Below are 13935 nucleotides of genomic sequence, written 5' to 3' on the forward strand. Positions count from 1 at the left end.
TGCCAATCTCACCATCCCAAGCACCGTGAAATCTCTTCAGAATTCACTGGCTGACATAGTTCACTATACAGTCTCACTGCCAATACATGGCTGGGGTAGTTGATTGATTTGTTCTGTCCTGTTTTGTGGTACCAGGCGTCCTCTGCAGGTTTCGAGGGACTGCCATATCCTCCATGTGTACCTGGATATGCTGTGCACTGCTCTGTCTGAGCCTCTGAGGAGGCTTGGCCTTGACACTTGCACTCCAAGGTCAGACCATGGGACCTTTGTGGTTGGGGTTCTTAGAGCAGTTCACTTGGAGGGATCCCCAAAGAAATTTCATCTGAAGTGATCCCAGACCAGTGTGTGCTTGCCAGTACAGGGTGTGGTACAGTCTGTCACCTCAATCAGCTTGTGCATATGCAGGTGGTTGCAATTGCTGGGTCAGTTCTGTTTCCAGCCCTGTCTTCCACGTGAACCAATGGGTGTTGCAGTCCAGCATGATTCTGCCCACCACACACTCGGCCCTCACACAAACCAGTGCAAGCTACAGCCTAGTTGGAGCAACCCACAATAATCCCCACCAGGCCTGTCATGGTTCCCGTGCATGCCAGTAGTCACAGCAGACTAGTCCAGACTGTCCCACATCCCATTCAGTTGGCATACAGGTCAATGGGCATTGAAACCTAGTTCAACTCAACCAGCCCGACTATCCAGCCCACACGCATGCTGGCGGGTGCAGTTCTGTCTTGCCACCTCTGCCCCAGTCCTGGTTCTCATGCTCTCTAATGGGAGTGATAACCCAAGAGGGGGTGCCCACTATTTCCCTACTGGGCCACTCCCACCCAGGAAGATGCACTCTGCAGGTGGTTCTGCAATTTAACTTGTCAGAATTAGCCCCCAGTGCCAGCCTCTGCCAGCTGATGCTACAGCAAAGCCTAACCAACCTTTACCCACTCTGATTTATGCTTGTACCAGTAGAACAGTCAGGCCAGCCTGGCTTTTCCCTAATCTAGCTCACATGAGCCCCACCGGTGCTGTAGCCCTTCCTGGTCTGGTCTGCCCCCATCCCAACTCACACTCTCCAGTGGGAGTAGTGCTCCAGCAGGGGAACCCTCCACATTCCTCCTACCAGCTTTGCCCCTCCCTCCCTCCCTGGTTCTCATGTGTGCTGGTTGGGTGTTGCGGCCCAGTCTGGCATGGCCTGCCTCGCCTTGGTTTTTGCCAGTGGGTGCTGTAGCCTGGCCCAGCCTGGAACACCCCCAATTCCAGCTGATACTGGTGAGGGTTACAGCTTAACCCAGCCCAGCAGACACCCAATCCCAGCTGTAATGTGCACTGGCATGTGTTGCGACTGAACGTGGGCCAACCCACACTCTGTTCTGGTTCTCGGATTTGCCACCGGGTGATGTGAACTGGTTCAGCATGTTTTGCCCTTGATCTATGCCAAATCTATGCTGGTGTACCTTTCCCTGGCCTGGTCTGGGCTGCTCCCTGTCCTGGTTCTTGTGTTCACCTGCAGGGACTGTGTCCTGCCAGAGGAGTTTCCCTCCATTCCAATTTGGATGTATCTTTTTTTTGTATCTTTGGTTTGCATCAAAAGTACTAACTTTATTTAAATAATTTTACAGAGCCCCATCTTTTAAAAAAATTTTGGCAATAGTTTAAGAACTATTGGAATTGGTTCTTCTTTAAACATTTTGGAGAATTTGGCTGTCAAATCATCAGATCCTGAACTTTTCTTTGATTTGGAGACTTTTAGTAACTGCTTCAATCTTTCGCTTTTGGTCTTTTTAGATTTCCAGAGGGCTACCCAAAAAATAGCCAGGTTCAGCAAAATCATGCTTCATCGCTATAAACTGCTAAATACTAAAATTAAAATAGACATGAGACAGCTGAACAGTAATCTATAGCCATTTTAAGGTGTATAGAACCCGGTTGTATATAAACTAATAATTGAAACGTCAATGTAGAAGTCACAGGATATGGTTCAGAACTTGCATTCTTTTTTTTTCCTCTCTTTTAACATATTGGTTACTTAATACCATGTCAACTAATTCCATAACGTTATAAATTGTGACTGATGTAATGTCAGGGCTTTTAATTGCTCGGAATGATACACTGCCGGCTCTACCTTCAGATCAGAGATGGTCTCCCCAAGAAACCGTTGAACTTGTCTGAACAATAAGATGCTGGACTCTAAGATGCTGGTAGATGCTTGCAATGAAAGAATCTCAACTGAAAAAAAAATAAATAAATAAACCACACACACATACACACACACACAGAAATATTTCCAAGGTGCTTTTGGTTGTCTCACCATTCACTTTATGTTTATGTCACATATTCCAATGAGTGTAGTAAATGCTTTTTAAGTAGTAGAGCACATGAAGTGCCTTCTGTGGAAGTTGTTTTATGCTAAAGTTATTGGCTGACAAAGACATTTCCACTTCAGCACTAGAAGCATCTATTCATGTTCTTGAGGTATTTATCCCAGCAGAATTGTTATTATATCTTACCTAATGTCACACTCACCAAGCTCAGCAGTCACATTATAATGGTTTTGTTACAATTACAAAATCATTTTGCTATCAATAGCCAGTCTCCAAATACTATGTATATAAAATGTAGCATCTGTGTTCTGCTTCTTTAAATTTAAGCAATTTAGCTTAAATTTTGATGGACAAGTCCTCTTGCTGTTTACAAGGCTGATGTTACAGGACACTGCAGACCACAGAAAGGAACTGCTCATAGACGCCTGGATCCAGCTGTCCTGGCACACCCACCTGCACTCAGTGAAGCCCTGGATGAAGCCATCCAGTGCAATCTACATTCTACAATCTGTCAGACTCTCAGAGTTGGGGCTCACAGACCTGGTCAGAGAGCCTGTAGGGAAACCTTGGAGAGCTCCCTTGAGCTGGTTCCTGTCAGTCATCCCAGAGCTGTTCCCGTGGTAGGTGCTGAAGGCATCCTGTTGGCCTGGGACAGACTTGTAAGCCTTGCACCCCATCAATCACAGGTGTGTTGGCCTGACAGCCACAATGTTAAATGGAGGCCACACACCGTTGGACAGCGCTCACTTGTTGTCCACTATCTCCCTGCCCCTGTCTCTGTCTATCACTGGGAGGTGCTCCACAAGAGCTATGATCCCACAGCACCACTGCAGCAAGGCCCAGCCCTGTCTAGGAGGTGGCAGCTGGTGGGGAAGAACCCGGGCTGAAGGCCAGTGCTCAAGGGGACGGGTCCAAGTGCCTCTACACTGGTTCAATCCTGTTAAACAGCATGTGCCCTCAAATTTATCTATTTTTTTTTTATGTTTTCCACTTTCTTAGTATGTACTTGTTGCAGCTGTTTTTTATGATCCTCTGCATTTCTGTGGTTTGGATTATGTCTCCATTTGAGCTCCTAATTTTGCATTTTTTCTCATTTTGTTAGTCTCGCTAATGGTTTCTCTTTTATGCTTATCTTGTCAAATAACTACCTTTCATTTCATTGATTTTTTTTTCTGTTGCTTTTTAAAAGTCTATTTTATGGGTTTGGCGCGATAGTGTAGTGGTTAAAGTCCTCACCTTGCACACACTGGGATCCCATGTGGGTGCTGGTTCTAATCCCAGCAGCCCTGCTTCCCATCCAGCTCCCTGCTTGTGGCCTGTGAAAGTAGTTGAGGGCGAACCAAAGCCTTGGGACCCTGCACCCGCGTGGGAGACCAGGAAGAAGTTCCTGGCTCCTGGCTTCGGATTGACTCAGCTCTAGCTGTTGCATTCGCTTGGGAGTGAATCATTAGATGAAGATCTTCTTCGCTGTCTCTCCTCTCTGTATGTCCGCCTTTCCAGTAAAAATAAGTAAATCTTTTTAAAAATAAAAGTTTGTTTTATTAATATGCTTTTAAACTTTATTTTTATTTGAAAGGCAAAGTTACAGAGAGAAGAAGTCAGAAAGAGAGATCTTCCATTCATTGGTTCTCTGCCCAAATGGCCAAAATGGATGGAGCCAAACAAATCCAAAGTTGGGAGCCAGGAGTTTCTTCCCAGGCTCCTATGTGAGCACAGGGGCCCAAGGACCTGGGTCATCCTTTGTTCCTTTCCCAGGATAGTAGAGGGAACCGCATTAGAAGTGGAGCAGGCAGGATGCTAACCAGTAGCCAAAGAGAGGCAGGCACTACAGACAGAAGCTTTAACCTACAAAGTCACAGTGCCAGCCTGGGGAAAGGAACATTGAGGGTGGTCCCAGCTGCCCAACTGTATCAGTCCCTGGAAATAGAGGATATATGTTTGCTGTCTTCTTAAGAATCCCAATGTGGGTAAGAATGTTCCGAGGGCATTGTTTCAATGGTTTTAATAGTTCTGATATACTATTAGTTTTGCTGTTCCAAGATTGAGAAACCTTTCAAAGGTCCATTGACTGACAGAGTCCACCCTAGTGTATCCATTTACCCAGACATTTGCTGCCAAAGCCCAGCCAGGAGAGCTGCCCAACCTGCTCTGCTCTCCATTGTCTTACGTAACACTTGCTGTTCCCTGCAGGCCCAGTGAGCTGGCTGTCATGTCTGCTTTATGCACATGAGCATGCTCTCCACTACATGGGCATTAGCAATTAAGGAGGCCCTGTTCTGATACATGCATTCCAAGGTCAGATCATAAATCCTGTGGTTCTCCCTGTGGTCAGGGCTTTGAGTCCAGCGATCTAGTTGTGGATGTGGAATCTAGCCACAAAATGAAGCCTCTTTGGTTCAAGCCTGCATAAGTCTGCTAACCTGCTCTTTATGCTTCTATACAAAATGCTTTGCCAGCTTGCTAATTTGGGGGTCAAAGCACAAGGTGAAACATGCCCTGACAGTAACCCTCAATTCCAGGAACTAATATAGTATGTCCTAGTTCCCATGGCTGCCCAACTCACCTGGTTCCCAGCCTGCCTAACTCACAAATTCTATGTAAACGCTTGTAACCCGCATCCCAGGTTCACACTCAGAATGAAAAGAGAGCTGATCCCAGCCAGTCGGTCTGTTTACCTGCCTTCTCAACAAACCTTTCTACTTTGTAGAGTTGTCTGGGATACACTTCTTGGGGAGAGACTTGAGTTGGATGCAACAGGAAATCCCCCAAGGAATCTCATTTGGGGTGACCGTAGACTGCCAGTATGTGCCTGCCAGTACAGGGTCCTGTTTAGTCCATTACCCATATCAGCCTATGCACACATTGGTGATTGTAGTTGCCTGGTCAGTTCTGTTTCTATCCCCACATCCTATGCAAATTGACAAGTGCTGCAACCCAGCCTAATCCAGCAAGCCACAAACCTGGCCCTTACGCACACCAGCAGGAACAGCAGTCCAGTTGTGGTGATCTCCAACAACTCCTACCAGGCCTGTCCCCAGCTCCAGTTCCTACACATTCCAGTCCATCTTGGACTGATCTGGTCCAAGATGTGTCCCAACTGGGTTATTGTATGTATTTATGGGTGTTACAGCTCAAGTCAGCCCAACCCATCCCATTATCCAGTCCATATGGATGCTGACAGGTGTTGCTGCCTTGTCCAGTCTTGCCTGCCCCCAGCCCTGGCTCTCATGCACAAGAGTAAGAATTGAGACCTAGCAGAGGAGTGCCCAAAGTTCCCCTACTAGGCCCAGGCCCAGTCAAGGCTCTTGCATTTTCCAGGGAATATTGTGGTCCAGTCTGTTACAGCTTGGTATCCTGTCCCAGCACTTAGCAAGATATTTTTTTGCATCTACTATTTACTCTTTTACAGAAGGTTGTCTAAAATATACAACACAGAAACTAGCATAGCAAGCTAAGCTTTTGCCTCTGGAACTGGTACCACATATGCATGACAATTCAAAACCCAGCTGTTCCACTTCTGATCCAGCTCCCTGTTAATGGACTAAGAAGGTAGCTGAGGATGGTCCAAGACCATGGGCTCCTGCACCCTGGTGGGATACCCAGAGAAATCTTCAGGCTCTTATCTTTGGACATGTTTTTCTCTGGCCACTGGGGCCATTAGGGCAGTGAGCTAATGAATGGAAATATCTCCCTCTGTCTCTCCTTCTCTGTAACTCTTCCAAATAGAAATAGAAATAGAAATATTTATGGTCATTGAAGGAAACAGATTAAGGATCCAGGTAAAATTGTTGTAAGAAGTCACTCCAACAATTCCCCAGCCCTGGTGAAGTGCACACTGAGGGCTCTGACCTGCTCTAGCCAGCAGGTGGCAGAAGCTTGGACATGCTGGTAGACAAAATCCATACTGATGATATTTTCCTAACACTGATGCTGTCCTTTGAGCATTATAGCAAGGATTTCACACACTTTTATACGTGAAGGATAAAGTCGTTGCTTTATAGAATAGATTGCAGATCGCTGTAGTTACACCCGAAGGAAACTGGTATCCACCGGGACCTGTGTGTGGTGACTGAGCACGACTTCTCCAGGAAGTCACAGTTTCTTCATCTGCCCTCCCAGGCCAGCTGACACAGTCTGACAACGCACTACCTGGGGATGAATTTCCCTCTGGAAGACTCCAGCGCACAGTTCAGGAACCCGGACTATACCACAGAGAGAGCAACACTATAAAAGGAGAGAAGAGACTGGGCTGGCCTGTGGCTGGGGTAGAAGGTCTCCCCGAGCTTCCTCAAACAGCCCCCTGGGTCAGGCCCCAGGATTTTTGTGGAAAATGGCATTCAGTGCAGAGCAGGGGACGCAGACCGACTCCCAGTCCCAGTTGGAGGCATGGCTCTCATTTAGGGTGTCAGTCTCATGGGTGGAGTGAGGGACTAACAATTCTAGCCCCGGGGCATCTCCACACATTTTCACTTACACTTTCGATTCTCACAGCCTGGGCCAGGGCTTTCTGACTGGATACTCGTGACGCCCTAACACGGCACACTCCCGGCCAATCACCTTCGCCCTTTCAGAGCCAATCACCCATTCCTCCACATCTCAGGGTATTCAGATGCCAGGACACTGAGGCTCTAATCTATGGAGCTCCAAGCCCTTTTCTTGCTGTTCTTCGGGGTGCAGGCTCTGCTGGAGACTCGGGCGGGTGAGTATGGGGTGGACACAGAGACGGCACAAGTGGGAGACGGCTAGGGCTCCAGGGACCTCCCCTCTCAGCTGCTCCCATCCCCACCCGCCTATAGCCGTCCACTCCCTGCGCTACCTCCACATCGCCGTGTCCCGGCCGGGCCGCGGGGAGCCCCACTACACCTCGGTGGGCTTCGTGGACGACACGCTGTTCGTGAGCTTTGACAGCGACGCCGCCAAGCCGCGGGTGGAGCCGCGGGTGCCGTGGATGGATGGTGAGGGAACCGAGTACTGGGAGGCGCAGACACAGATCGCCAGGGTCCACCAGCAGACTTTGCGCTCGAACTTGCGCACCGCCCTGGACTACTACAACCAGAGCGAGCACGGTGAGCGAGCTGTGAGCTTCGCGCGGGACCAGCAGGGTGGGACGTCCTCGGGATTTCAGGGTCCCAGCTTCTCCCGGAGGCCCCCACACCCTCCGGGCCCCTGGTCCTTGCTCCGGGTGTGTTTTCACCTTAGGTTCTGACCCATCAGCACGCGGGGTCAGGGTCGAGTGGACATGGCTGATCCCGGGGTTGGGGACAGGCTCTCACAGCTTCCAGTGGACCTCGGGCTGCGACGTAGTGGGGCCGGACCTGCGCTTCCTCCGCGGATATGAGCAGTTCGCCTACGATGGCGCCGACTACATCGCCCTCAATGAGGACCTGCGCTCCTGGACCGCAGCCGACACAGCGGCTCAGCTCACCAAGCGCAAGTGGGAGGCTCTGGGGTTCACCCAGCACTACAGGACCTACCTGCAAGGGGAGTGTGTGCAGCAGCTGCGCAGATTCCTGGAGAGGGGCAAGGCTGCACTGCAGCGCGCAGGTGCGCGGGGCTCAGAGGGCTCCCCAGGATCCCCTCCAGCAGAGGCTGTACCTCTCAGACCTAGGAGGTGGAAAATGGGAATGGCACCCCAATGCCTCCTCCCTCTATTCCCTTTTGGGTTCTAAGGGTGAGAAATCACCAGGATTCTGAGATCTCCTACCAGAGTGACTCCAATGGCCTACTCTCCTCCTTGGATCAATGAAGGGATCTGGATAGAGAGGGAGAACAGCTGAACAGCAGATTTCTTTTGGTCCCCAACAGCAGCCGTGAGCACAGCTGGTTGATGTTGACTCAGCCCTTGACCTGTGTCCCACACCAAAACTCTCCAGAGGTCTGATTGCTGCTCGGCATCTCTGGGCCTCCACCCCAGGCAGGCTCTGAAAGTTACCTTCCCTCCTTGGTGACCCAGGGCCTCTTGTTCTGAATGGTCTCTCCCTGATTCTTGAACATTCCAAGGCAGAGGAGATTTCCCTGGCCCCAGAGGCAAAGCAGGAGTTTGGCTTTTGCATTGCCTCTCCCATCCACTTGTTCATTCTGGAGATGGTTAAATGAAAAGTGTTTTTAGCAGCCTAAGGAAGTAATGCAAGGTGTCTCAATGTCTTGATTCTTCCCTCAGACCTACCCACAGCACACATAACCCACCACCCAATATCTGACCAGAAGGCCACCCTGAGGTGCTGGGCCCTCGGCTTCTACCCCAAGGACATCACACTCACCTGGCAGCGTGATGGAGAGGACCAGACCCAAGACACAGAGCTGATAGAGACCAGGCCTACAGGGGATGGAACCTTCCAGAAGTGGGCAGCTGTGCTGGTGCCTGCTGGAGAGGAGCACAGATACACTTGCCAGGTGTACCATGAGGGGCTGCCTGAGCCCCTCACCCTGAGATGGGGTAAGGAGGGCAGGGAGGGAAAGAGCCTTCAGCAGGGGTGGGGCTGAGCCCTGGGGTCAGAGCCCCTTATTGTCCCTTCCCCTCTCAGAGCCTCCTCAGCCCACTGTGCGCATGTGGGGAGTCATCGTTGGCCTGGTCCTCCTGGCAGCTGTGCTCGCTGGAGCTGTGGTCACAGCTGTGGTGATGAGAAGGAGGCAGCAAGAGCTGAGGTAGAGCAGGGTGAGGGCTGGGGCGGAGTTTCCTGTCCCCCAGGGAGAAGGTCCTCTGTTTCATCCATGGGAAGCACCATGCACACACACCTGCACCCCAAGCTGGGCCCTGGGTGCTCACACTGGCTCTGGTGTGAAGCACAAGTAAAGGTGAAGGATGAACACTCCACGGGGATGACTCTGCTCATGGGGACCTGAGTTCCCGCAGCCCCAGGTCAGGGGGAGGTCCCAGCTGAGGACACACCTCCAGGAGAGGCACCTCCTGACCCTTTCCTGGGTCTGCCAGCCACAGTTCTGGAATCTTCTCTGAGATGAGCCAGTCCTCTGGGCTTCCTCTAGGCAGGTCCTCAGGCCCTGCCTTCTCCCTGCCTCTCACCAGTTCTTTTCCCTCACAGATGGTAAAGGAGGGACCTATACTGAGGCTGCAGGTAAGCACTGGGGTGTGTTTGAGGGTGTGGGGGAGTCCCCAAGACCCTTGTCTTAGTCAGATGCCCATGGAGAAGCTGCCCTGCCCACCCTGTAGCTCCTCCCTCAGCCACATCCCCAGGGCTCTGACCAAGTCCTGATTGGTTCCCCCAAGTGGGGGCAGTGCCCAGGGCTCTGACTGCTCTCACAGCTTGTAAAGTGAGATCTGGAAAGGCCTGGCGGGGAGAGGGTGCAGGACTGAGGGAACAATGAGGGTCCTTGCATCTGGACACATTCCAAGTGTGCTTTGCTGTTCCTGTCCCCATGTGTAGTGACCTGAATTTGTCACCTTGTTTCTGAAGCATGAGACATCTGCCTTGTTTGGGACTGGACTATGCAAGACTTGGTCAAGTCCCCATCTTGGTGTCTTCAGAATGCCCCATCCTCTCCTGCAAGGGCAGCTGAGTGTGTTCCTGTGGGCACAGTGTGAGGTGGGAGCCTGGCCCTCCCAGCCCAGCGTGGGTGCCGCCGTCCCTGTCTCAAGTCAGGTGCATCTGCTGCAGCTTCATCCTTCCCTGTGCAGATCTGAGCAGCAAATTATATTTTTCCAGTTCTTGTCTGAGGGATTGGTGAGAAAATTGAGAGGAAATTCTAAAACTTGACGGAGGAAATAAACAGAATACCTGAAAATCTTTCTCAATCCATGTGTTTGTTATGTTGAGTGAGCTTCAGGTGGGACAGGGGAGGCTGGGAGGCCCTGGGTGAGGACAGGGCTATGCCCAGGTGCTGCTCTGCCCATCAGGCTTTGTCATGCTGACTGCTGATCCATCTCTGCTGCTCCAGTGCTCTGTTCTCTCTGGTAGGATGTGTCCATCAACACCTGCCATCACAGGACTCAGCCCTGTCTCAGGGAACCAAGACAATATAGGCTGCTTGTAGCCAAGGCAACCAAAGCTTACACTTGGGTTCAACCCAGTGCTCCTATCTTCCTGTGTTCATTTTGTTGCTTAGTGTTGTTGGCTGATTGCACCTGCTCTTCCTGTGTGTGAGCTCTGGTGGTCTTCACCTCTGTGTGTGCAGGAGGCAGTGTGGGAGGGAGGCAGGAAGGCAGAGGACACTTGTGAGACAGCACAGGCCACATGGACACCAGCGGGGGAAGATACCACTTTGCAGCAGCCATAGGCAGCCTCTGGCTCAGGCTCCACTAAAGAAGCTGCAGAATCCGGAAGGGATAGGTGCTGCACGCTCATCACTCAGCTGATTTTTTTGTGGGCCAGACCCAATACTGGGTGTCTGCAGCTTGGCTCCACACACTAACCCACCTGGCTCGGCCTCACTGAGCTAAGAAGCTGTGGTTAGCAGACTAACCCTATCCTGCCCTGTCACTATAGCAACCTGACTGCACCTGCAGGGATTGCTAACAGACACCCTCCTCTGCCTGCACAGTTTGACCTTTATGATTACTGGTTTGTGCTGTTGCTTATTTGTATACTGATTGGTAAACGGCAACCTGCCAAAGCACCTGTTGATCTGCTCCTAGCTAGCAACCTAAACCCTATATAACCATCACATAATGTAAAAAAGTTGGACCATAGTTCCTTTTCTATATTGCTGTAAATTTTCTTGTATTATTATTATTGCTGTTTATTATCATTTTATGATACAATTCCATATGTTCCTGGTATTTCTCTTATCCCAGCCCCAATTTCCCCCCCCCACCACCTAGTTCCTCTATATCATTACTAAAGTATAGTTCTTCATACACAGTCATATGTCCATTATTGCGGGCAAGGACAGTGGCAGAGAGTCCAGCATCCTATTGTCAAGATATAGTAAACAGTTTCATTGTAAGTCCATCTTTGAAAGTAGAGCTGCATACTACATTGTATCCTCACATCTAGATATGTTAGTCTCCATTTCACAGCTACCATACATTACCTCAAATGAAAAATCTTAATACAAAATCAACAATTGAAAGAAAAATAGAAATTTACAATGCCATGAAGCTAAATAACATGTTACTACATATGACAGTCTCCATTACACAGCTACTATACATCCCCTTAAATGAAAAGTCACAAAACAAAATCAACATCAGGAAGAAAAAGAATAATAACATGCTACTAAATGACTAACACATAGATAAAGAAATGAAAATCAAGAACCTTCTTGCAGAAAATGATGCTACTGTATGATCTACAGTGAAGAATTTAATCAGAAGAAAGTGTTTTGAAGAGATGAAACACAGAACACATCAAAACCCATGCAACAGAGTTTCCACTGATTTTTGTTGGTGAAATGTGTCTCTTCTAGACAACAAATAGATGGGGTTTGTTTTTTAATCCAGTCTGCTAACCTATTACATTTGATTGAGCTTAAGCCATTTACATTCAGGGATAATACTTATGGGTGGTGCTTTGGTCCTGTCATTTCAGGAATGGGTTGTTCATTGGTTCAGTCTTCTGTTGTCATTTTACTGGGATGTTCTTCCCATTTGTCTTTGATTTCGTTTGATGCTATTACTTTTCTCTGTCAAAGGAACATCTTGAAGTATCATTTGTAGGGCAGGTTTGGAAGAGGCAAATTCTTTTAACTTTTTTTGATGGTGGAAGAATTTTACTTCATTTTCAAAGACAAAAGAAAGCTTTGCTGGATATGTTATCCTAGGCCGACAATTTTTTCTTATAGAATCTGGAATAAGTCACTCCATTCTCTTCTTGTCTGTAGAGTTTCCTGTGAGAGGTCATCTGTGAATTTAATTGGCATTCCTTTATATGTCAATTTATTTTTTTCACGTGCACATTTAAGGAACTTTTTCTTTTGTTCAATTGAAGAGAGCTTGATGATCATATGTCTTGGTGAAAATTGCTTTTGATCAGGCCTGTTGGGAGTTCTGTGCCCCTTTTGAATCTTGTTTCCCAATTTTTTCTCTAGATTAGGAAAATTTTCCTTTATTGTTTCATGAAATACATTTGTAAAACCAGTTTCTCTTTCTGCCCCTTCTGGGACTCCCATAACTCTTACATTAGGTCTCTTAATAGTGTCTTTCAATTCTTGACTACTTTCTTTGGCCTGATCCAGTTCTGCTTTCAGCTTTTTGTTTGCTTCCCTCTGGTGACAGGAAATATCTTCCAATTCTGATATTCTTTCTTCTGCTTGCTTCATTCTATTTTGGAGACTCTCCACTGTACTTTGTTTTTGGGTTTGTTTTTGTTTTTTGTTTTTTGTTTTTTTGTTTTTTTTGTTTTTTTTGCTCCACTGTATTCTTCATTTCTGATATATCATCCTTGATTTGCTTTATTGCTGCTATTGCTTATGTAAAATATTCCTTAAATTCTTTGAACTCTTGTATGTGTTTGTCATTGTTGATCAGAAGCTTTAAAATGAGTTTTCTGAATTCTGTGTCCCCCATTTTCTCAATGTCTTCCTCTGTTTACTCTGAGATTGGCAAAGGATTTTGCTCATTTGCAGGGGAGTTTTCAGTAATATTCATTGTGTCTTTGTCTCTTCTTTTGCTCTTGGTCTTTGTACTTCTGGTTAGCAGAGTCTTCTCCTTGAGGCAGGTTTCTAAGCCATGTCTACACTTCGATTTTACTTATTATTGGTATATAGTTGTTTGTTTGCAGTCACTTGTGCCACTCCTTCCAGCAAGTTCCAGGTCTGGGTTCTTACATCAGGTTTCTACCATGGTCTCCATAGCCCCAGCTCCTGGCTCACCAGTCTCCATGTCCTTTGACACTGTGCTGAGGTTGCACCATTGTCTGTACAACAGTTCTCCCACTTATGGTTGGAGCAGGTCCCAGGATTAGGGAAATCTAGGTTATTGATGGTGTTAATTTTGCTGGAACTTGTTGGATGTTAAGTCTGAGGACCACACGGACCTATTTCGATCCATACAATGCCATGGTCTGTATTATTTTCCTGTGGGACCAGTGAGTTTTCCCTGAGCTCAGTGCATGCACAGCTCACTGTTGTCTCTGCAGTCTTAATTGCACCTGATGTGCTACTACTAGAGATCCTGATCTTCTGGCCGTCAGGTCTGAGGGCTGCCCACACTTATCTTGGGTGGAACCTGTAGGTTGCCACGTTAATGCCGTTCAATGAGCTCACTCCCAGCTCAGTGCATGCTCAGTCCTGCCCCATAACATTTGCCTCCTTAAACATTTGGCACCCTTTTCGGTTCTAGGGGATGGACTGGCATGCGCTAACTTTCCATTCCTGCATCACAAGCCCCTTCCTTGTTGCTATTCCTGATCAAAGTTCAGGCCTGGTGGGCCCGGCGCGGTGGCGCAGTGGTTAAGGACCTCACCTTGCACGCCCGGGATCCCATATGGGCGCCGGTTCTAATCCTGGCAGCTCCACTTCCCATCCAGCTCCCTGCCTGTGGCCTGGAAAAGCAATTGAGGACAGCCCAGGGCTTTGGGACCCTGCACCCGCGTGGGAGACCTGGAAGAGGCTCCTGGCTTCAGATCGGCATAGCATCGGCCGTTGCGCTCACTTGGGGAGTGAGTCATCGGATGGAAGATCTTCCTCTCTGTCTCTCCTCTCTGTATATCGCCTTTCCAATAAAAAT

The 13935-nt window shown here is 48.6% G+C and overlaps 1 protein-coding gene across 3 annotated transcripts in view; it reads left to right on the forward strand.

Moving 5' to 3' along the window:
- LOC121160171 (patr class I histocompatibility antigen, A-2 alpha chain-like) overlaps positions 1-10052 on the forward strand; it is a 28869-nt gene extending 18817 nt beyond the window's left edge. Inside the window, exons 1-7 of one of the 3 annotated variants that reach the window (XM_040985829.1) lie at positions 6768-7011; positions 7109-7378; positions 7578-7856; positions 8473-8748; positions 8837-8957; positions 9353-9385; positions 9695-10052. In XM_040985829.1, the coding sequence (XP_040841763.1) occupies positions 6948-7011; positions 7109-7378; positions 7578-7856; positions 8473-8748; positions 8837-8957; positions 9353-9359 (1017 nt within the window). In that variant the 5' untranslated portion in view covers positions 6768-6947 and the 3' untranslated portion in view covers positions 9360-9385; positions 9695-10052. Of the gene's footprint in view, positions 1-6767; positions 7012-7108; positions 7379-7577; positions 7857-8472; positions 8749-8836; positions 8958-9352; positions 9386-9694 lie in introns of those variants that run through there. The other 2 variants (XM_040985830.1, XM_040985831.1) reach the window with 2 other exon arrangements.
- Positions 10053-13935: the final 3883 nt, after the last annotated feature.

Source organism: Ochotona curzoniae, unplaced genomic scaffold (assembly GCF_017591425.1).
Source record: "Ochotona curzoniae isolate NIBS_2020 unplaced genomic scaffold, NIBS_Ocur_1.0 contig_4372, whole genome shotgun sequence".
Lineage (NCBI taxonomy): Eukaryota > Metazoa > Chordata > Mammalia > Lagomorpha > Ochotonidae > Ochotona > Ochotona curzoniae.